General features: G+C 35.8%; 1 protein-coding gene across 2 annotated transcripts; it reads right to left on the reverse strand.

The window, feature by feature from the left end:
* Positions 1-753: 753 nt before the first annotated feature.
* Positions 754-11,278, reverse strand: ACADM (acyl-CoA dehydrogenase medium chain). 2 transcript variants are annotated; one of them, XM_053693909.1, is made up of 8 exons: positions 11,152-11,278; positions 6,195-6,291; positions 5,846-5,943; positions 4,800-4,869; positions 4,604-4,704; positions 3,354-3,434; positions 2,304-2,434; positions 754-943 (listed from the first exon to the last, which is right to left on the reverse strand). In XM_053693909.1, the coding sequence occupies exons 1-8, from the start codon at positions 11,173-11,175 to the stop codon at positions 766-768; spliced, it is 780 nt and encodes a 259-aa protein (XP_053549884.1). In that variant the 5' UTR covers positions 11,176-11,278; the 3' UTR covers positions 754-765. The 2 variants fall into 2 exon arrangements, with proteins under 2 accessions (XP_053549884.1, XP_053549882.1); XM_053693907.1 differs by lacking the exon at positions 11,152-11,278 and adding an exon at positions 11,069-11,140.
* Between the last annotated feature and the right edge of the window lie 13,772 nt (positions 11,279-25,050).

Below are 25,050 nucleotides of genomic sequence, written 5' to 3' on the forward strand. Positions count from 1 at the left end.
CAAAACACAAGAATTATACGCAAACGCGAAGAGGCTGATGATCAAAAACCCGCTGGTATGGAAAGAAAATCACTGAAAAACTTTGGGAGCTTTTTTTGAGCATTATATTGTAATGTAGGTGCCTCCCCAGCACAGCGAGATAAACAGCTCTCAAGCTAACATTTTCCTTTCTAAAATGATCTAATGGACCTTGTAGTACTGCAAGACTCCTCACCAGATCAGAGGACTTTAGATATTCACGCACTTGGTTCTCTTGAGATGATAACTGGCAGATCATATCACTATCTGCAGAATTACTGTACTTAAGATTTACAAGGTAAAATCTTGAACATTGGACTGAAATAACTAAACAGCAAAGCAACAACCAACATGGCAGCCCTACTTTGAGGCTGTGCTCAAGATGCAGATAAAACCACTGTTTCTTCATAATCTATGACATGATTGACAAGCAATCTCTCTAGATTTAGATTATACCTCAACAGCCTAAATTTGGGAACCCAATCTCAGCCCTAAATATTGGAATGATAAGGTTTATGAGTGATTAGGGCCTTTATCAACCCACCACGTGTAGCGCTTAAATTGTACGCTGACATTCTTCACTGAAGATATTTAGTTCTGAGATGGAGCTCTAACCTCCACTAGCTATATTTGGAGTACTATATTGTAGTAATACTTTAAACTCATTTATTGTTAACATGTGCTCAACGTGCATCTCACATGTGTTTATTATACTGGTTCTGGACCTTAATAAAAATATTATTTAAATTAAAAAAAAAAAAATCTAAAAACACATTGACTGAATAAATCTATCAACAGGGCATCCAGATCTATCACCTTTCTGCCTATCTGAATTCCTGGAGAATCGGCTTCTACAATAAATCCTGTAAAAGCTTTTCCTGCAGATACTTTGGGGTCAGGGTTGGTGCGTGCCAGAAGAAAATACCTATAAAAAAAAAATAAAAAAAAAAAAAGATACATTTTCAAGGGGATGCAATGTACATTTGTGCAAATATTACACAATTAAGCGTTAAGCATTGCGGGGAAAAAATGAAATAACACATTATACTCTTCATAAATGTTTCCATCCACTCTGGGGCAAAACCAAATCTCATTTAAAATAACCCCATAATCAATAATATTTTTTTTTTTATTTTTTTTTTAACTGTTTCACTCCTTTCCTTTGTAAATTTCTACTGTGCTGCCAACTGGTGGTCATTTTTCAGAAAGTTTTGTTTTTTTCTGCCCCACCTTGCTGCAAGAAGTAAACGTACTGTGTAACAGGCAATCACTGATAAAACCCAAAACAAACCATTAATCAATAATCACAAAAAATACTGTTAAAGCAAGTAAAGGTTATTTTTACTGCAGAGTTCAATATCAGATTAAACTTAAAAGGTCATTTTACTTCTTCTACCAAGGCACTGCAGAAGAAATTACCACTATGTGACAGCATAGTAGAAACTTTCAAAGGGCAGTGATGTGAAACAGTTAATCATTGATTACCAGGGTATTTTAAATGAGATTTGACATAAGTTTGTGTTGTAACTTGAGTGGGACAGAAATGTTAGTGACATAGTAATGTTAAAATATAAGCTCTGAGAAATGTACTAAGTTTTATTGAAGATACATAATATATGTGAATGTGTGTACATAAGCACATGCAAATCACAATGCTTATGTGGTTTTATCAGTATTAAAGTGACCTTAAAAAGGGACACTGAACCTAATTTTATTATTTTGTGATTCAGATAGAGCATGCAATTTTAAGCAACTTTCTAATTTACTCCTATTATCAAATTTTCTTCATTCTCTTGGTATCTTTATTTGAAAAGCAAGAATGTACATTTAGAAGCCGGTCCATTTTTGGTGAACAACCTGGGTTGTTCTTGCTGATTGGTGGATAAATTCACCCACTAATAAACAAGTGCTGTCCAGCGTCTGAACCAAACATTGTCTGGCTCCTTAGCTTAGATGCCTTCTTTCTCAGATTAAGATAGCAAAAGAACGAAGAAAATTTGATAATGGTACATGAGAAAGTTGTTTAAAATTGCATGCTCTGAGTCACGAAAGAAAAAATTTGGGTTTAGTGTCCCTTTAAATACAGTCTTTTTTTAAAAAAAAGTACATAATAGAATATTAAATATTCATTGAATAATTATAAAAACGAATAAAAAAACACAAACACACTTCTATATCCTGAATGTGTGCAGTGCTTAAAATAAAAATGCAGTTAGGAGTTTACGATCACTTTAATGCTAAAGTATTTTTGTGCACGGCTTAGCCAGTTAGAGAGAAACTCATACCAGTTTGCTTTTCCACCATTAGTTATCCACATCTTCTGTCCATTAATAATATACTCATTGCCCTTCTTCTCAGCTCTCGTTTTCAAGCCCGCTACATCAGAACCTGCTCCAGGCTCCGTTACACAGTATGCCTAGAAAACAAAAAAACACACAGTTGTAAGACGTTTTATTGGAGCTCATGGACAGCAGTCAAAAGAGGAATACAAAACTTTACATTTGTATTTATAAAGTAAAAGGATACCCGTATTCTATTTAAAGAGACATGATAATGTTTTCTTTCATGATTCAGAAAGAGGATGCAATTTTAAACAACTTTCCAATTTACTTTTATCATCCAATTTGCTCTACTCCCTTGGTACCCTTTGTTGAAGAGTAAATCTACATAATCTCATAGGAGCAAAGGAGCTTGCACGTCATTTCTACTCTATGGCAGCTTTTTTTTTTAAGTTATACAATGTTGTATACAGTACTAAAGACATGTGCACGCTCCTGAGCCAATGTGAGACTATGCAGATTTACTCTTCAACAAAGGTTAACAAAAGAACAAAGCAAATTGGAAAGATGTTTAAAATTGCTTGAGTGTTTAATGTTGACTTTACTGTCCCTTTAAAGTATATTGCAAAATTTTACTATGCACAGCTAAACATCTCAAGGTGTTTACTATCATAGAAACCTTTATGCATTTACTAAATGATAAAAGCTTTTGCAAAAAAGATTAATGCCTGTCCTGATATATAAAATGCAGGTTCCAGAGTAGCGTGGCTCATTCATGGATTAAAACTTCCAACAGAGGAAACAAGAAAACAAACAGTTATTTACGTACCCTATGTACCAGCAAACACTTTCTAAAATCAATATATATCTCATTTATTGCATTGTTTCTTAAAGGGATATTTAATAGTATGATATTGTAATATGAATGTTTAATTGCGTGTAGGTATAAGGGCTAATGTTTGATTTAAATACATTATGTCTACCATAAACTTACTGTTAAACATCCCATTAAACAAATGGTGTAACCTATTGGTCAGGAAAAGAGAAAACACTTACACACATTAGTGGTTCCTCTGTCATTCTTCCCAAATACTTTTTCTGCTGAGCCTCATTTCCTGCAATTATTACTGGCATTTGCTGATAAAAACAGAACAAAACATTTGTTAGGACCCAAGCGTCACACCTACCCCCATGTTTATCACGGTTTATGTATATTTGAAACCTAGGATTCACTGCAGGTGTCTCAAGGAGAGATGTTGCACTTGTGCAAACTGGAATGCAGTGAAGCAGAGTTCAGCATGGCAGCACCCAGGACTAACCTTTATACTATGCTCATGAAATTATATAGTGATTGATGTTACGTTAAAACCGCTGGGTACCAGCTGCTCTCTGCAGAGCCATTATCTTATTTTAACCCTTTACATGTGACGTTTGGTGAAGCTCAGCATTTTCATTCTAGACCATCTTAAAACCAATGCATTTTTGAACACAGAAGTGGTAAAACCTTCACGCATTAGGGATGCTACCGGTTTTTCACAGCTGTATCGTGCATTTTAGGTTAGCTCACACACAATACAGAGACAGGTGTACATTTGTTTGCAATTTTATGCAGGTTAAAAAAAAAAAGTTATATAAACAAATAAAGGGCCACATAAATAATAAAGAGAAAAAAAAAAAAAAAAAAAAAAAAAAAAAAGAATTCTCTGTATTATGCAGTGCACAATACAGCTGTGAAAATGCCGGCAGCATCACTGATCTGTGAATGTTCAACTCTTCGGTCACAGTGCGCAAAAAATACCTATGCTTCAAGATGGTAGCACCCAGCACGAAGATGAGAAACTTGACCAACCAGTAAGGGGTAAAAATAAGAATGACTCATCCATGTAACTTCCACTGTTATTGGGTTTAGCAGAGGTTTTCATGCAGGACCAGCGGTGCTCTGTGGCTCAAAGGTGGAACTTTACCTATGTATTAAACCCTTTTGTGTCGGATAAACACAGAGTTGCAGGGTCACTAGAGTAAAAATGGTATGCCCTAACAAATTAAAACATCTTTTTTTTCCCCATTAGAAAAGTCTTTAAATACTAAACACAATTTTTACTGAATATTTAACCCGAATAATGCAACAATAGCTTTGACATTGAAAAGGTATAAAACCTGAATAGATTAAAAAAGATTCAATTCAACAAACTATTATTAGCATTATATGATTGAAGAAAAATGTAGCAAAACTTGAGTTCTCAAATGAAATTATTATGTAGTAGTTTCCTGATGACTTTAAATGAATAAAATATCAATATACTTACGCCTAAGGAATTCGCTTCAATGGCCGTTTGTACTCCTGTACACCCATAAGCTATTTCTTCTGTAATAAGGCAAGTGTCAAATATACCAAGGTTTATTCCTCCTGTAGGATGGTAATTAAAAAGAAGCAAACACATAGTTACTTCAGAAATAAGCACACAAAACAGCAGAGTAAAATGAATACAATCACGTTCTTACCACAGTGTTCGGGTATGTGCCCATTCATTAGGCCAAGCTCCCATGCCCTTTTAATAAGTGGTACTGGATACTAAAATAAAAAAGGGAATACAAGCTGATAACATACAACATCCCACAGCATTCTAAAGATTCTTTTTAAAAATCTAAACACATTCCACTGATCCTACAAAAAGGAAAGATTTCTCTATTTTATAAAATATTCTAACGAGAATGCTATGCCAATCCTTCAGAACGCTAAAGGGATATAAAAAAAAAAAAGAAGAAAAAATGGTCTTATGGGTTAGAAGCAAGAAATATGATAAGAAAATGCTCTAAAATGCACAACTGGGAGCTAGCTGAACACATCTGGTGAGCCAATGACAAGAGGCATGTTTGTAGCCACCAGCTAGCTCCAAGTAGTGTTTTGCTTCTCCTGAGCCTACCTAGGTATACTTTTCAACTAAAGATAGATAGAACAAAGTACATTTTATAATAGAAAATTCCCTATAGCACGCTCTGCCTGAACCATGAAGGTTTAAGGGACAGTCTACTCCATATTTTTTATAGTTTAAAAAGATAGATAATCCCTTTATTACTCATTCCCCAGTTTTGCAAAACTAACAGTTATATTAATACATTTTTACTTCCATTATTACCTTGTATCTAAGCCTCTGCAGACTGCCCACTTATTTCAGTGCTTTTGACAGACATGCATTTTAGCCAATCAGTGTTGACTCCAAGGTAACTCCACTGAAGTGAGCACAATGTTCATCTATATGGCACATGTGAACTAGTACTTGTCTAGCTGTAAAAAAACTGTCAAAATGCACTGAGATACGAGGCATCCATTAGCATATGAGCCTACCTAGGTTTAGTTTTCAACAAAGAATACCAAGAGAAAAAAAATTATTTTGATAAAAGTAAATTGGAAGGTTGTTTTAAATTGTATGCCCTATCTAAATCATGAGTTTAATTTTGATTAGACTGTCCCTTTAATTTTGATTTTCATGCCCCTTTAAAAGCATCCAATAAATAGTAAAAGTAGAAAAAAAAAAGTTTTTACTTACTTCCCCAGTTTTGTCATAATGAGCAGCAGCAGGAATAATCTCTTCTCTCGCAAATTTCCGAGCAGTGGCTTGAAATTCTTTTTGCTGTTCAGTAAACTCTTAAAATAAGTAAATAAAATAAAAATGTATAATATCTCTCTCTGAGCCCGATTCTCTAAAGCTATAAGATACCTCGTTAGCATTGTCAGCCCCAAGTTTTAAAAGCTCAAAATAATGTAGGGAGCACCTCTGTAATGTTATATTTTTAAAATATTGTATAATATGTAAGTCATAAGTTAATGATCCTAATCCCCTTTCTTCAGAAGTCCACCAACAGGTTTTACGACAGTTTATGTCCAGTGGTACTTACCAAAAGAGAAGCCCCGTGCCGCTTCTGGTACTGAGGCTGCAGCCTGTGTTTGAGTAGATTGCGCCCTCCAGCAATGCTTTGAAGCATGTTGCAGCAACTGTGAATAGAGGGTTCAAATATTTAACTTCTCATAATATATACAAACATTCAAGGCTTGACAAATGTAGCATTCAGGTCAAACATTCTCATATAGAACATGGGTAGCAAATCATCTTTATAAAGAGACAAACGCTAAAAACATTTTCTAAGCATAGTGTTGAAGTTATTCCCCGTCTCCCTTTAGTCATGAGTGCCGACATGTTGTAATCTAAGTCTCACTGAATTCCAGTGCTGAAGTGTTTGCACGTGTGCAGTAACTCTCCTTCTGATAAATGCAGTGTAACTTAGGTTCCAAAATGGCAGCACCCATGATTAGAGGGAGGTGCATGAAATGTATAACATCCACTTGCCTTGCACTAGTAAAAAGAAATGAGAGGTTTCCAATATTCGATGGCTATTTTCTTACAGAGGCAGAACTTTTCTCCACTTTCTGCGATGAGATTTACATTACATGTTGCTTATTTTCTGTTTATCTAGAGTGTAATAGGATTGTGATATTTGTTTTTGTGTTGTGTACTGAAATACTGGACTGACAGGTTCAGCACCAGCAATCCTACACGTGAGAACGGTTACCCAATCTACTTTCCACTAAAGCTGGAACACTGCTCCGCTGGGCAAGATATTTACAGGTTGCCAACTGCCAATGCCTTTTTGTTTTTAAAACATGATCCATACGCTTCTGTTTAGCGATAAACTGCCGACTCCATTCAAATATTTCAAAGCTTAAACTTAACTTTTTTTAAAGTATACATGATAGTAATATTTTGTGTTATGTTCTTTTAATTAAAAGGGACATAAATGTCAATAATATGTTGGTTTTGTGCAGACAAACACATAGTTAAAGTACTGCTCAGAATCCACAAAACACTTAGTTCCAAGCAGAAACAGCTGTACAACTAATGCTGCTGACTGGGTCATTGGCAGTTTCCACTTAGGACTAGCAGTACTCCTCGGCTCCCAAGCAGTTATTTATCAATGTGTTTAACCCTTTTGCAGGGGTTAAACACATAGCATTATAGGGTTGATTATTTTAAAATTGCACACTCTTTAATTTTAACAAATTACAGTATATAGCATGTCATTTTCAATTTTTTTGGCCCTTTAAAAAAAAAAAAAAAAAGGCTGCTAAAGCATTAAAATAAATAAATAAAAAGGACCTCTAAAATCGCTCAGGCGCCAAACTATCAGAATATTTAGCTGCTAATTGGTAAGGCCGGTTCCATGAACACATTTGTTTGACAGGCAAGAGTATCCATTAATTATCACCTTTGTGCACTCAGAGATAGCTACTGTATGAATGGACATTGTACCAATCTGGATGTGTATTTAAAATTAAAAAAACAAACAAAAAAACACCTATTTCTAATGCCCAGTATGTCACAGCACATTACTATTCTGTCCTTTAATAAGCTGATACACAAATTCCAAAAGTCAATGTTACTTCTTTACACTATGGTCAAGGTCAGGACTGTGGGACATAAGTCACATGGAACCACCTCTCCCATTTTGTGTGATTCTGGGACCATAGTAACTGTGTCACTAAAGGTTTCTCTTTGGCAACGGATTTATAGAACAGAGGAAGGCAACAGCCAAGGTCGGAACTATCGGTAGTGCAGCAGGTGCAGTGGCAGCAGGAGCCATATCAGCCAGTCTATACGTAGGCATCTGCCTATGTGGTCATTATCTGTGTATATATACACACACACACATACTCAAAATCATTATACAGAGTAGCTTGTATATTATTAATCTAGTATATTATTACTATTGCTTATTATTGAGCTACCTTCAGGGGCCCAAGTGTTTTTGCACCAGAGCCCTCTGTTGAGTAGATTCATTGTGGCCACAGATTAAGCTAAAATGTCATGAAGTGCAACTCTAAAAACATCTGAATTCAGTTTTAACTGTTAGGTCAGGGTCTGACACATTTGTGGTTAAAGTAACAAAAAACCCAAAATGTATCTTTCTTGATTCAGCTAAAGCATAACATTTTAAATGTTGCTTCAGTCTCTTGGTATCCTCTTTTGAAGAAGCAGCCGTGCACTACTAGAAGCTAGCTGAACATATTGGTAAGCCAATGATAAGAGGCATATTTGTTCAGCGACCAATCAGCATAAAGCTCCCAGTTCCTGAGCCTACATAGGTATCATTTTCAATAAAGGATACCAAAAGAACAAAGCAAATTAGATAATAGAAGCAAACTGGAAAGTTGTTTAAAATTGTATGTCCTACCTAAATCATGAAAGGAAAAAATGGGTTTCATGTTCACATCATGTTGCCAATAAAGCATTATAGGGACTGTAAAAGGGGTCTTGTTCTATTAGTTTTTGTAAACTCTAAAGTTGTTTCATTGCTGAAATACTAAAAAGATGCTTGTCTTACATAAATAGAGCAACAAAATGGGCAATATTAGTCAAATATGTTAGAGATTGGGATATGAATATTCAGCAACTAAATACTGAAAATATGTTTGCAAAAATCATAAAATGTTTTTAAAGGGATACTTAACCAAAAAAAATGCTTTCATGATTCAGATAGAGCATGCAATTTTAAGCAACTTTCTAATTTACTCCTATTATCAAATTTTCTTTGTTATCTTGCTATTTTTATTTAAAAAACGCAGAAATGTAAAGCTTAGGAGTCAGCCCATTTTTGGTTCAGACCTGGGTTACGTTTGCTTATTGGTGGCTAAATTTAGGGTGCTGAATCTAAAATGGTCCGGTGTTCTGGTAAGAGGGCGAACTTTGGAAAACAGCGAACCATGTCACTTACTGTGACGTTACATCAGCTGTTTCACAAATTTTGGACGTAATGCCATGCGTGCCAGCGTCATCACATACCTGGCCGCATACGTCACTGGTACAATATTTAGAGCTGTGAAATTCCGGGACCCTTTCTAGAGCGCATGTGTGTGATTTTGTATCACAAATAGTGTGCTCATGGAAAGCTGTTTCTAGAACAATGAATTGGAGATGTATGAAACACAATGACATTGGAGGGAGCCTGTGAAAAGCTGCATTGGATCAGCAGAAGCAGTGGCGATAGCCGAGTGGCTGTTTGTCATGCACAAGCACGGAGACTCAGCTTTAGAGTAGTAGTAATGGGAGTAGTTGCAGTGGGGGGCGGAGTTCCGAATATTGCCGAAGAAACAGCTTTCCATGAGCGCACCATTTGTGATACAAAATCCCACGCCTGCGCTATAGAAAGGGTCCCGGAATTTCACAGCTCTAAATATTGTACCAGTGAGGTATGCGGCCAGGTATGTGATGACACTGGCACGCATGCGCATTACGGACAAAATTTTTGAAACAGCTGATGTAACGTCACAGGAAGTGACATGGTTCGCTGTTTTCCAAAGTTCGTCCTCTTACCAGAACACCGGCTTCTAAGCTTTACAGTCCTGCTTTTTAAAAAAAAGATAGCAAGGCAACGAAGAAAAATTGATAATAGGAATAAATTAGAAAGTTGCATGTTCCAGCTGAATCATTAAAGAAAAAACAATTGGGTTTAGTATCCCTTTAAAGTGAATGTAAATTTTGACGCTAAAGTGCCCGTTTTTTAAAAATTTGATTAAAAACAGGGGCACTTTAATTCATCAAAATTAACATTTTTATACCTTTTAAAAACTTGACAGCCGCTTCAGCTTCCCCCGGTTGTCGCAAGCCATTTGTGATGTTAGAAAAGATGGATCGGTCATACTCCAATCACTGCTTCCCCCCCCGGGGAAATCAGTGTCTGATTCAATGCAGTGATTAGAGGAAGCCGGATTCCTCATTTTAGACCCAGGAAGAGGCTTTGCGGCGGGCGGAGGAAGCTGGTGCGGCTGTCAAGATTAAAAGGTAAGTATTTTTTTCACAAGGAGTGAAATGTAGATTTTGATAAATTAAACTGCCCATTTTTAATAAAAATTTAAAAAAACAGGCACTTTAGCATCAAAATTTACATTCACTTTAAGTTTAAAGTGCAGAAAAATGCCTATATTTGTAAAACTGATATCTAGGAACACACTGCTCAGTCACTGGCTGAGATGGACGGCTCCCATAGATGTATTAAACAACAAGAGAACACATATATGTGTATATATATATATATATATATATATATATATATATATATATATATATATATATATATATATATATATACACATACATACATATATATATATATACACACACATATTTATATATTAGCAAAGAAACAAATATCTGGAAACATTTGTTTTTTTTGTTTTGTTTTTTAGATATAATTACATTAGTCACAGATTAGTTGTATCTGTCTCCATCTTTGGACATTAGCATTCTTCACCTTTGCTCTAGTAAACCTGCCAGCAAACTAAATGTCACATGGGATCACAATCAGAGTTATATGCATGCAAAAAGCTCCTCCCAGAGTCCCAGTACAACTTTTAAAGAAATATTTCTAGATCATCAGTGAAACCTTAAAATCTTTTATATACACGGTCAGCATTATTAGACAAGGGATTGCAACTGTGTGACAAAACCCATCTATAGAGTTTAACCCTTGCTATTATATGTTAAACAGGCATTTAACTCCTTGGTTACTAGAGATGACAGTCTTCTATAGAACGCAATTGGTTACATTTGTTTGTTTAGGTTAAACACACAAATTAGTTATAGAATCTGGTTAAATTAAATAAATGTTTATAGGGACACTAAAGTCTTACAACCATTAGTAGAACGAATCTGTAAGAACAATGATATTCTGCAGTATTGCATAGGGTGTTTACTGATGCTATAGAACCAATCACTCACTCTTGTAACTTTAATAACTCCACAACGCAGCGATAACAAAATGCTTAACCCCGGCATAGTTAAACAGCAATTGCTTCACTTACTCTCTGCGCCCTCAAAACCGACATGTCGCCCTCTCCTGCAGGTTCGTGACGTATGTTAACTAACTCTTCGGGCACATAACTTGCGCGTACATTATGTGATTAAGGGAGGCGCGATACGCCATCTTGGATTCTGGCATGTCAGTACAGGAGCTGCCATTAGATAATGTTTTTATGTCGTTTTAAAAATTAGCATAAGTAGGACAAGAAATACATTGCTTAGGCTATAGAAAGTATATTACACTCATTTTTTGTTACGGTATCATGCAGCCCTATTTACCTACATCATATAGTGGTTACATACAAGCCATAAAGCACAAAGTGACACATAATTACACATTAAATGGACAAAACTAGTGTAGTTTGATAACCATTTTATGATTTAATTAAAAAGCTTGAGATTGTAACTTAAAATGTATATTAATGTGATATAATAAAGTAAATGAAAAATGAAAGAAGACTTTTGTCTATTGTATTCAGTTCAACCTATACAGCTCCTACTTGATTTACAATAAAGATAGAAGCTACCAATTAAACAGAAAGCCTACCCAATTAAATTAATAAAATAATTTAAAATTCAGTTTTTAACCAAAAATGTATCTAACATATTTAAATGTATCTAACGTTTTGGCATTCACTACCTCCTTAGACAAGGAGTTACACAATTTGATTTATCTTACAGTGAAAACATGGTTTAATTTGCTTGCCATTAAAACATAATTTATGTAGGAACTTACCTGATAAATTAATTTCTTTCATGGTGGCGAGAGTCCTCCACATTCCTACCAGGAGGAGGCAAAGTTTCCCAAACCTCACAACCTATAAATACCCTCACCCACCTCACTCATATCTCAGTGTAACATATTGCCAAGAAGTGAGGTGTAAAAAAGGAGTAAGAAAAAGCCATAAAAAAGGAACAGGAAAAAAGATGAACCCATAATAGGGAGGACCTTGTGGACTCTCGCCACTATGAAATAAATGAATTTATCAGGTAAGTTATTACATAAATTATGTTTTCTTTCATATAGGTGGCGAGAGTCCATGGTTTGTTACACATGGGATATAATACCCAAGATGTGGAAGTCCACGAGTAACAAAATAAAAAGGGAGGGATAAAATATATCTCTGATGAAGCGCATGTGCCCATGTGCGAAACGCGTAAGATAGGAGCTTACCTAGTGTCTGATGATAAGCCTGCTCCTGAATAAAACTTAATTTCATCCACTCCAAGTCTCAGCATTCCTTTTTCCTCATTCGGATAAAATATAAACAGCTTTTTTCGCTGAAAAATAATATTCAAATTAATGTATTTTAATAACTAAAAACGTAAAAAGAAAATTTATAGGCAACAGAACAAAGAGTGACCACTGCCTTAAGAACCTTTCTACCAAAAGCTGCTTCTGAAGAGGCAAAAACATCAAAATGGTAAAATTTGGTAAAAGTATGCAAAGAAGACCAAGTGGCTGCTTTACAGATTTGATCAACTGAAGCCTCATTCTTGAAAGCCCAAGATGTGGCAACTGATCTTGTAGAATGAGCTGTAATTCTTTGAGGCGGAGACTGCCTCGCCTCCAAATAAGCTTTGTGATTTAGAAATTGTAACCAAGAGGCCTCTTGGTTAAAACTTCTGATTCACAAACTTCTGATCCACAAAGATTATTTGGAAGCGGGTCAGTCTCTGCCTCAAAGAATTAGCAGAAGCTTTCTAACCCTTCAGTGAACAAGAAAACATAACAAATAAACTTGAAGTCTTTCTGAAATCTTTAGTGGCAGCAACATAATATTTCAAAGCTCTGACAACATCCAAAGAATGTAAATATTTTTCAGCACCATTTTTAGGATTAGGACACAAAGAGGGAACAACAATTTCCCTGTTAATGTTGTTATAAATAACAAACTTTGGCAAAGAATTGAAAGTAGTCCGCAAAACTGCTTTGTCTTGATGAAAAATCAAGTAAGGAGTTTCACAAGAAAGGGCGGATCATTCAGAAACTCTTCTAGCAGAAGATATAGCGAAAAGAAACAAAACATTCCAAGAAAGTAGTTTAATGTCTAAAGAATGCATAGGCTCAAAAGGAGGAGCCTGTAAAATCTGTAAAACTAGATTGAGACTCCATGGAGGAGAAATTGATTTAATAACAAGTTTTATTCTAAACAAAGCCTGAACAAAACAATGAATGTCTGGAAGATAAGCAATCTTTCGGTGAAACATTACAGAAAGAGCAGATATCTGTCTTTCAAGGTACTGGCAGATAAGTCTTTATCTAAACCATTTTGAAGAAACTGAAGAATTCTAGGAATTCTAAATGTAAACCAAGAAAAATTATGAGTGGAACACCAGGAAATATAAGTTTCCCAAACGTTATAATACATTTTCCTGGAAACAGATTTTCTTACTTGAATAATAGTATTAATTACAGAGTCTGAAAAACCTCTGTGACTGAAAACAATGCGTTCAATCTCCACGCCATTAAGTTCAGAGATTTTAGGTCTGGATGAAAGAAGGGACCTTGAGACAGAAGGTCTGGTCGAAGAGGAAGATGCCATGGTGGGTAGCTGGACATCCGAACTAGATCTGCATACCAAATTCTGAGAGGCCGCGCAGGAGCTATCAGAAGTACAGATGATTGTTCCATCTTGATTTTTTAAATCACTCTGGGCAGTAGAACTAGTGGTGGAAATATATAATCATATTGGAATGAGCAAGGGACTGCTAGAGCATCCGTCATTACTGCCTGAGGATCCTGTGATCTTGCAAGGTATTTGGGAAGTTTCTTGTTCAAACAAGAGGCCATGAGATCTATTTGAGGAAGACCCCAGATCCAAACAATTTGTAAGAATACATTCTGATGGAGAGACCATTCCCCCGGGTGTAGTGACTGACGGCTGAGATAATCTGCCACCCAGTTGTCCACACCTGGGATGTGAATTGCAGAGATGAGACAGGAATTGGTTTCTGCCCAAGAAAGTATCCAGGATACTTCTTTCATGGCTAGGGAACTTCGAGTTTCCCCTTGATGTTTGACATATGGCACTGTTGTGATATTGTCTGTTTGAAAATGAAGGTAAGGTTCGTTCTTCATTAGAGGCCAAACTTGAAGAGCTTTGAAAAGAGCACAGAGTTCTAAGATATTGATCAGAATCTTTGTTTCATGAAGATTCAAAATTCCCTGTGCAGTCAGAGGCCCCCATACTGCTCCCCAATCAGTAAGACCTGCATCTGTTGTAATCACAGACCAGGTAGGGCGAGCAAAGGAAGACCCTTGAATAAATTGGTGGTTTAGCCACCATATCAGAGAAAAACGAGTGTTGGGATATAAGAATATTAGTTGTTACATTCGAGTATAATCCTTGCACCATTGGCGCAACATGCAAAGTTGAAGGGGCCTCATATGAAAATAAGCAAAGAGAGCCTGTAAAATCTGTAAAACTAGATTGAGACTCCATGGAGGAGAAATTGATTTAATAACAAGTTTTATTCTAAACAAAGCCTGAACAAAACAATGAATGTCTGGAAGATAAGCAATCTTTCGGTGAAACATTACAGAAAGAGCAGATATCTGTCTTTCAAGGTACTGGCAGATAAGTCTTTATCTAAACCATTTTGAAGAAACTGAAGAATTCTAGGAATTCTAAATGTAAACCAAGAAAAATTATGAGTGGAACACCAGGAAATATAAGTTTCCCAAACGTTATAATACATTTTCCTGGAAACAGATTTTCTTACTTGAATAATAGTATTAATTACAGAGTCTGAAAAACCTCTGTGACTGAAAACAATGCGTTCAATCTCCACGCCATTAAGTTCAGAGATTTTAGGTCTGGATGAAAGAAGGGACCTTGAGACAGAAGGTCTGGTCTAAGAGGAAGATGCCATGGTGGGTAGCTGGACATCCGAACTAGATCTGCATACCAAATTCTGAGAGGCCGCGCAGGAGCTATCAGAAGTACAGATGATTGTTCCATCTTGATTTTTTAAATCACTCTGGGCAGTAGAACTAGTGGTGGAAATATATAATCATATTGGAATGAGCAAGGGACTGCTAGAGCATCCGTCATTACTGCCTGATGATCCTGTGATCTTGCAAGGTATTTGGGAAGTTTCTTGTTCAAACAAGAGGCCATGAGATCTATTTGAGGAAGACCCCAGATCCAAACAATTTGTAAGAATACATTCTGATGGAGAGACCATTCCCCCGGGTGTAGTGACTGACGGCTGAGATAATCTGCCACCCAGTTGTCCACACCTGGGATGTGAATTGCAGAGATGAGACAGGAATTGGTTTCTGCCCAAGAAAGTATCCAGGATACTTCTTTCATGGCTAGGGAACTTCGAGTTTCCCCTTGATGTTTGACATATGGCACTGTTGTGATATTGTCTGTTTGAAAATGAAGGTAAGGTTCGTTCTTCATTAGAGGCCAAACTTGAAGAGCTTTGAAAAGAGCACAGAGTTCTAAGATATTGATCAGAATCTTTGTTTCATGAAGATTCAAAATTCCCTGTGCAGTCAGAGGCCCCCATACTGCTCCCCAATCAGTAAGACCTGCATCTGTTGTAATCACAGACCAGGTAGGGCGAGCAAAGGAAGACCCTTGAATAAATTGGTGGTTTAGCCACCATATCAGAGAAAAACGAGTGTTGGGATATAAGAATATTAGTTGTTACATTCGAGTATAATCCTTGCACCATTGGCGCAACATGCAAAGTTGAAGGGGCCTCATATGAAAATAAGCAAAGGGAGCCTGTAAAATCTGTAAAACTAGATTGAGACTCCATGGAGGAGAAATTGATTTAATAACAAGTTTTATTCTAAACAAAGCCTGAACAAAACAATGAATGTCTGGAAGATAAGCAATCTTTCGGTTAAACATTACAGAAAGAGCAGATATCTGTCTTTCAAGGTACTGGCAGATAAGTCTTTATCTAAACCATTTTGAAGAAACTGAAGAATTCTAGGAATTCTAAATGTAAACCAAGAAAAATTATGAGTGGAACACCAGGAAATATAAGTTTCCCAAACGTTATAATACATTTTCCTGGAAACAGATTTTCTTACTTGAATAATAGTATTAATTACAGAGTCTGAAAAACCTCTGTGACTGAAAACAATGCGTTCAATCTCCACGCCATTAAGTTCAGAGATTTTAGGTCTGGATGAAAGAAGTGACCTTGAGACAGAAGGTCTGGTCTAAGAGGAAGATGCCATGGTGGGTAGCTGGACATCCGAACTAGATCTGCATACCAAATTCTGAGAGGCCGCGCAGGAGCTATCAGAAGTACAGATGATTGTTCCATCTTGATTTTTTAAATCACTCTGGGCAGTAGAACTAGTGGTGGAAATATATAATCATATTGGAATGAGCAAGGGACTGCTAGAGCATCCGTCATTACTGCCTGAGGATCCTGTGATCTTGCAAGGTATTTGGGAAGTTTCTTGTTCAAACAAGAGGCCATGAGATCTATTTGAGGAAGACCCCAGATCCAAACAATTTGTAAGAATACATCCTGATGGAGAGACCATTCCCCCGGGTGTAGTGACTGACGGCTGAGATAATCTGCCACCCAGTTGTCCACACCTGGGATGTGAATTGCAGTGATGAGACAGGAATTGGTTTCTGCCCAAGAAAGTATCCGGGATACTTCTTTCATGGCTAGGGAACTTCGAGTTTCCCCTTGATGTTTGACATATGGCACTGTTGTGATATTGTCTGTTTGAAAATTAAGGTAAGGTTCGTTCTTCATTAGAGGCCAAACTTGAAGAGCTTTGAAAAGAGCACAGAGTTCTAAGATGTTGATCAGAATCTTTGTTTCATGAAGATTCAAAATTCCCTGTGCAGTCAGAGGCCCCCATACTGCTCCCCAATCAGTAAGACCTGCATCTGTTGTAATCACAGACCAGGTAGGGCGAGCAAAGGAAGACCCTTGAATAAATTGGTGGTTTAGCCACCATATCAGAGAAAAACGAGTGTTGGGATATAAGAATATTAGTTGTTACATTCGAGTATAATCCTTGCACCATTGGCGCAACATGCAAAGTTGAAGGGGCCTCATATGAAAATAAGCAAAGGGAGCCTGTAAAATCTGTAAAACTAGATTGAGACTCCATGGAGGAGAAATTGATTTAATAACAAGTTTTATTCTAAACAAAGCCTGAACAAAACAATGAATGTCTGGAAGATAAGCAATCTTTCGGTGAAACATTACAGAAAGAGCAGATATCTGTCTTTCAAGGTACTGGCAGATAAGTCTTTATCTAAACCATTTTGAAGAAACTGAAGAATTCTAGGAATTCTAAATGTAAACCAAGAAAAATTATGAGTGGAACACCAGGAAATATAAGTTTCCCAAACGTTATAATACATTTTCCTGGAAACAGATTTTCTTACTTTAATAATAGTATTAATTACAGAGTCTGAAAAACCTCTGTGACTGAAAACAATGCGTTCAATCTCCACGCCATTAACTTCAGAGATTTTAGGTCTGGATGAAAGAAGTGACCTTGAGACAGAAGGTCTGGTCTAAGAGGAAGATGCCATGGTGGGTAGCTGGACATCCGAACTAGATCTGCATACCAAATTCTGAGAGGCCGTGCAGGAGCTATCAGAAGTACAGATGATTGTTCCATCTTGATTTTTTAAATCACTCTGGGCAGTAGAACTAGTGGTGGAAATATATAATCATATTGGAATGAGCAAGGGACTGCTAGAGCATCCGTCATTACTGCCTGAGGATCCTGTGATCTTGCAAGGTATTTGGGAAGTTTCTTGTTCAAACAAGAGGCCATGAGATCTATTTGAGGAAGACCCCAGATCCAAACAATTTGTAAGAATACATCCTGATGGAGAGACCATTCCCCCGGGTGTAGTGACTGACGGCTGAGATAATCTGCCACCCAGTTGTCCACACCTGGGATGTGAATTGCAGTGATGAGACAGGAATTGGTTTCTGCCCAAGAAAGTATCCGGGATACTTCTTTCATGGCTAGGGAACTTCGAGTTTCCCCTTGATGTTTGACATATGGCACTGTTGTGATATTGTCTGTTTGAAAATTAAGGTAAGGTTCGTTCTTCATTAGAGACCAAACTTGAAGAGCTTTGAAAAGAGCACAGAGTTCTAAGATGTTGATCAGAATCTTTGTTTCATGAAGATTCAAAATTCCCTGTGCAGTCTGAGGCCCCCATACTGCTCCCCAATCAGTAAGACCTGCATCTGTTGTAATCACAGACCAGGTAGGGCGAGCAAAGGAAGACCCTTGAATAAATTGGTGGTTTAGCCACCATATCAGAGAAAAACGAGTGTTGGGATATAAGAATATTAGTTGTTACATTCGAGTATAATCCTTGCACCATTGGCGCAACATGCAAAGTTGAAGGGGCCTCATATGAAAATAAGCAAAGGGAAGGATCACGTCCGATGCTGCAATCATTAGGCCTAGCACCTCCATGCACATAGCCGCTGAAGGGTATGATAGAGACTGACGTTTCAGACAAGCTGAAACTAACTTTATTCGTCTTTTCTGTCTTTCAAATAAGTGACCTTTGTCTGAGGAATCAAGAAAATTGATCCTACAACCATGATTTTGAAGAAACAACATTAGTTGAGTCGTGTGAGATTCTGCTAAATGAAAATATTGAGCTAGAACCAAGATATCATCCAAATAAGGAAACACCGCAATACCCTGCTCTCTGGTTACAGATAGAAGGGCACCAAGAACCTTTGAAGATATTATTGGTGCTGTTGCTAGGCCAAACGGAAGAGCAACAAACTAAAAATGCTTTTCTAGAAAAGAGAATCTCAGAAATTGAAAACGATCTGGATGAATAGGGATGTGAAGATAACCACCCTGTAAGCTAATTGTGGATATATAATGACCTAACTGAATAAAAGGCAGAATAGTCCTTATAGTTTCTATTTTAAACTTTGGAATTCTCACAAATCTGTTTAGAATTTTCAGATCCAATATTGGTCTGAAGGAATACTCTTTCTTTGGTACAATAAATAGACCTGAAGAGGAACTGGAACAATTACTCCCATAAGCTCTAGATGTGAGACACATGTTAGGAAAGCCTGAGCTTTAAACTGATGTTTTGGATTATGAGTTGGGTAAAACCATTCCCTTGGGGGTTTGACTTTGAAACCAATTCGATATCCCTGAGAGATAATATTCTGAATCCAGGGATTTTGGACAGATTCTGACCAAATTGTTTGAAAAAGTTTTAATCTGCCCCCTACCAGAAGAACTGGGTTGGGGGCTGCACCTTCGTGCTGTTTTCTGGAAAGAATTAGGTTTCTTGAATTGTTTTGATTTATTCCAATTGGAAGAAGGTCTCCAATTAGAGCCAGGGGCTTTTGTAGAGGGGAAGGCTTCTGATCTTTGTTTCAAAAAGCATGAAAAATGATTAGGAGCTTTCAATTTCCCTTTAGATCCATAGTCTTGAGGCAGAAAAACTGACTTACCTCCAGTAATGGAAGAAATAATTGAATCTAATTGTGAACCAAAAAGATTCTTTCTCAGAAAAGAAAGAGCTAATAATCTCATTTTAGAGACAATATCAGCAGTCCAAGATTTAAAGGGCCACTGAACCCAAATTTTTCTTTCCTGATTCAGATAGAGCATGAAATTTTAAGCAACTTTCTAATTTACTCCTATTATCAAATTTTCTTTATTCTCTTGGTATCTCATTTGAAATGCAAGAATGTAAGTTTAGATGCAAGCCCATTTTTGGTGAACAACCTGGGTTGTTGTTCCTGATTGGTGGATAAAATCATGCACCAATAAAAAAGTGCTATCAAGAGTTCTGAACCAAAAAAAAGCTTAGATGCCTTATTTTTCAAATAAAGATAGCTAGAGAACGAATAAAAATTGATAATAGGAGTAAATTAGAAAGTTGCTTAAAATTGCATGCTCTATCTGAATCACAAAAGAAAAAAAATAGTTTTAGTATTATCTTCATAATGTCAAATACTGCATCGCAAATAAAAAATATTTGCCTTCTGTAGAAAATGAAGGGTCTGAAGTGCAGTGGTTCACACCTTTTTCACTCATAAGGTCTTACATTTTAAGTTATATTGAAATATGATTTCCAAACACATATTATACCAGTAAAACAGGTCTCATTTCTTACAAGGAAAGTTTCTGAGTACAATATAATAAGAAATGGTATTAAGAGAGAAATGTTGTTTTAAAATACATTTTTATTATGCAGAAAAATTAGCTTACAAAAGTAATAAAAAAATTGAATTCATTTAAATCCAAAATACACACAGAGTTAAAAGACTATCAGTTAAGCTTCCTTTCAAATAACAATTGTTTACATACCACTCGAAATGACTTTCAGCAACCAAATCCTTTCTTTTGAGATGCTCTATAACATCCTCTCAGAGTCACCTGTCTCTTGTTTACAACAAGGTGTATTTATAGTGTTTTTATTTAGATGACATTATCATTTGTTTTCTTTTTATATGTATGTTTGGCATCATTATAACATCAACAAATCCTTTCTTTTGAGATGCTCTATAACATCCTCTCAGAGTCACCTGTCTCTTGTTTACAACAAGGTGTATTTATAGTGTTTTTATTTAGATGACATTATCATTTGTTTTCTTTTTATATGTATGTTTGGCATCATTATAACATCAACAAAACTTGTCTAACTTTTTCTAGCATCAACAGTTTTGTACATCAACAACGTGGCCTTGAAAATCTGTTATACGCACTTGTTATTATTGCAATGAGCATCCATTTTAGGATTTTCTAATACAAGGTTAAACAATCCTCCATTTTAGTTTCAGTACAGAAAATCATATAACATCATTTATTAGTATTTTAATTCCACTAAACATAGTTATAAATCTTATATATTGTAGAAGAACTTTATTAAAACATAAATTTGAATATTGCAGGATAAGCCTATAAAAGATTTATAAACATCCTTTATGAATAGGATATATATGTAAGGTTACTCTCCTTAATGTATAGGAGATGTATATGAAAGAGTTCAATAGGATATATATGAACGATTACACTCCTTTGTATAGGATATTTATGAACGATTACACTCCTTTGTGTATTAGGAGAGGTTTCTTTCATTTATATTAAGTGTCTTTCTGAAAGAATGTATTTCTTATTGTTGGTATAGTTTTTAATCAAACATTTATAGCAATTTTATATGCAAACAAGCACAGTCTTAGCTAAAACATTTACATAGCAGTTTTTATTCAGACAAGCATACTAAGAACAAACTTTATTGCAAAGGTATGCACAGTGTTAGCTAAAACATTTTCCCAGTAGATAATGCAGGTCTATCACGGTGTCAGTCAAATCTGGCCACAGAAGACAATTGCTAAGCAAGATTAGAGAGACAAAAAGTAGAGGCAGCGGCTATGTCAGCAATAGATATAGCTGGCCTAAGGACATAACCAGTATGTAAACAAGTCCTCCTTAAAAAAGATTAAAGTTTCCTATCTAAAGGATCTTTGAAAGACGTACTATCTTCTAAGGCAGCGGTTCCCAACCTGTGATACGGGGCGGACCGGTTAGGGGTACTCGAAAATATTGTTGGTAATGGCAGAAGATACGGGGGGAGTGTCAGGGGGACACTCTCAATGGGTCATCAACTAATAACCATTGTGGAACTGTGGAACTGTGGAAGGAGCGCTCAGATGGAAAGTGACAAGTGAAATCCTGGCCTGGGATATAGGCAGATGGGAGCCCCTGTTTCACCAGACAGCTTTGGATCCTGCTCCACCCACCCCTGTGCCATGCACAAAATTTTGACTGCGAGTGCGCAGTTAGAAGCGGCACTGCAGCAGCATAGCTGCGTGGACACGTGTGATAGAGCCATGGAGGTTGCAACTCACACAGACGAGGCGGGTCTGCATCCCCAAAAAAGTTATAGTCAGTCTTGCTTGATTCAGATTGCTTCACTTCCAACTAAAAATGTCAATAGTGGCTGGGTAGCCTCACAAATATAAATATTTTTATGATCATTACACTTTGACTCCCCCCAGGGCCGTGTTTAGAGGCAACCAGGCAGCTGCCAGGGGCGCCAGCCACACAGCAGGGCTCCTGCTGAGAATGAGATCTGAGCTTTAATTATGTTGATACACATACAGTCGTATGCTAGTCAGGTATAGCTTACCTTACTTACTACTATTTATTATCAGGGTATTGTCAGGTATTAATAAACTATTTATTATCTAGGTTTATCCTGATAATAAATAGTTTATTAATACCTGACAATACCCTGATAATAAATAGTTTAAATTTAAAAAAAAAAAAAACTTTTTTGAAGGATGGCTGGGTGTAATGAAGAGAGGGGGTACTCATTAATGAAAAGCCTAATCAAGGGGTACAGGAGAGAAAAAAGGTTGGGAACCGCTGCCATAGAGAATTGCACTAACAGTAAGGATTGTATTAGCTATCTATCTATTCTAATCTATCTATCTAATTTATCAAATGTATCTAATCTATCTATTTATCTATCTATCTATCTATCTATCTATCTATCTATCTATCTATCTATCTATCTATCTATCTTTCCAATCTAATCATCCATCCATCCATTTTATCTAATATATCTATATAATCAATCAATCAATCAATCAACCAACCAATAAATCAATCAATCAATCAATCTATCTTTCTAATCTAATCTATCTATCTATCTATCTATCTATCTATCTATCTATCTATCTATCTATCTGTGTAATTAGTTTAAGCGCATTTTTTATATCTATGCTGGCTTTATGATGTCATATTGGGTAGTTTGACTGACCTAACTAAGCAGAGCACTGTGACTATGGATAGCTAGTAAGTCTGATCAATTACAATTAACTTAAAAAGTATCAATGTACGGGAATCCATGTGATTAAAATGGAGTAATTATAATTATACCTATCTATCTATCTATCTATCTATTCATCATCTATTTACCACATATCTACCTACCTATCATTCTAATCTAACATCTGACTATAATTCATTTTTTATCTATCTATAATATATCTAATTTTCTAATCTATATTTATATCTATCTATCTATCTATCTATCTATCTAATTTATCATCTATTTATCTATCATCTTCTATCTATCTATAATCTATCTATCTAATTTATCTAATCTATCTAATCTATCTATCTATCTATCTATCTATCTATCTATCTATCTATCTATCTATCTATCTATCTATTATCTATCTATTTAATCTATCATCAATCTATCTATCATCTTTTTTCTATATATAATCTATCTATATAATTAATCTAATCTATCTATCTTTCTAATCTAATCTATTATCTATCTATCTATCTATCTATCTATCTATCTATCTATCTATCTATCTATCTATCTATCTATCTATCCATCTATCTATCTATCTATCATAATAGTTTTACTGCCAAGTGTGCATGTACACACAATGAATTTTTCTTGGTGAATGAGCTTCCATGTTATACATTTAATATCACAACAAATACATAAGTATAAAGAGATACAAGGTACAAAATAAATCACAGTTACTAAGACAGAATAACATTTTCTGGAAGTTAGAACACTTATGTGCAAAACATGCAATATATACAAGAGACCATAGAGAATTGCACTAACAGTAAGGATTGCATTGGTAATTAATCTAAAGATCTATCGATGTAATCTATCTATCTCAGCTATTTATCTATCTCAGCTATTTATCTATCTCAGCTATTTATCTATCTCAGCTATTTATCTTATCAATATAAGTTTTAGTCTTGATCTAAGATCAGTGTTTTCAGTTGTGTGCAGTTAGGGCTTTAGTTCAGATTATATTTGTCATAGAAATAGCACAAATATGTCAGCAATAGCAAAAGGTGAGTAACTAGTGTGAGTGGCAGTTTTTATATCCATGCTGGCTTTATGATGTCATATTAGGTAGTGTGACCTACCTAACCAAGCAGAGCACTGTGACTATGGATAGCTAGTAAGTCTGAGCAATTACAATTAACTTAAAAAGTATCATTGTACTGGAATCCATGTGATTAAAATGGAGTAACAGCCATTATAATTATATCTATCTATCTATCTATCTATCTATCTATCTATCTATCTATCTATCTATTCATCATCTATTTACCACATATCTACCTACCTATGTATATACATATCTATGTATTTGTTTTATCTATCTATCATTCTAATCTAACATCTGTCTATCATTAATTTTCTATCTATCTATAATCTATCTAATTTATCTAATCTATATTTCTATCTATCTATCTATCTATCTATCTATCTATCTATCTAATCTATCATCTTCTATCTATAATCTATCTATCAAATGTATCTAATCTATCTCTATCTATCATCTATCTATCTATCTATCTATCTATCTATCTATCTATCTATCTATCTATCTATCTATCTGTCTGTCTGTCTGTCTGTCTGTCTGTCTGTCTGTCTGTCTGTCTGTCTATCTATCAGAATAGTTTTACTGCCAAGTGTGCATGTACACACAAGGAATTTTTCTTGGTGAATGAGCTTCCATGTTATACATTTAATATCACAACAAATACATAAGTATAAAGAGATACAAGGTACAATATAAAACACAATTACTAAGACAGAATAACATTTTCTGGAAGTTAGAACACTTATGTGCAAAACATGCAATATATACAAGAGACCACAGAGAATTGCACTAACAGTAAGGATTACATTAGCAATTCATCTAAAGATCTATCTATGTAATATATCTATCTCAGATATTTATCCATCTCAGCTATTTATCTATCTCACAGCCAGATTACGAGTTTGGCGTTATGAGTGAAAAAGCATTGTTAAGACCCATAACGATGCTTTTTCCCTAACGCTGCTATTACAAGTCTTGTAGGTATAGGTGTACCGCACACCTTTTTGGCCGTCACT

Source organism: Bombina bombina, chromosome 10 (assembly GCF_027579735.1).
Source record: "Bombina bombina isolate aBomBom1 chromosome 10, aBomBom1.pri, whole genome shotgun sequence".
NCBI lineage: Eukaryota > Metazoa > Chordata > Amphibia > Anura > Bombinatoridae > Bombina > Bombina bombina.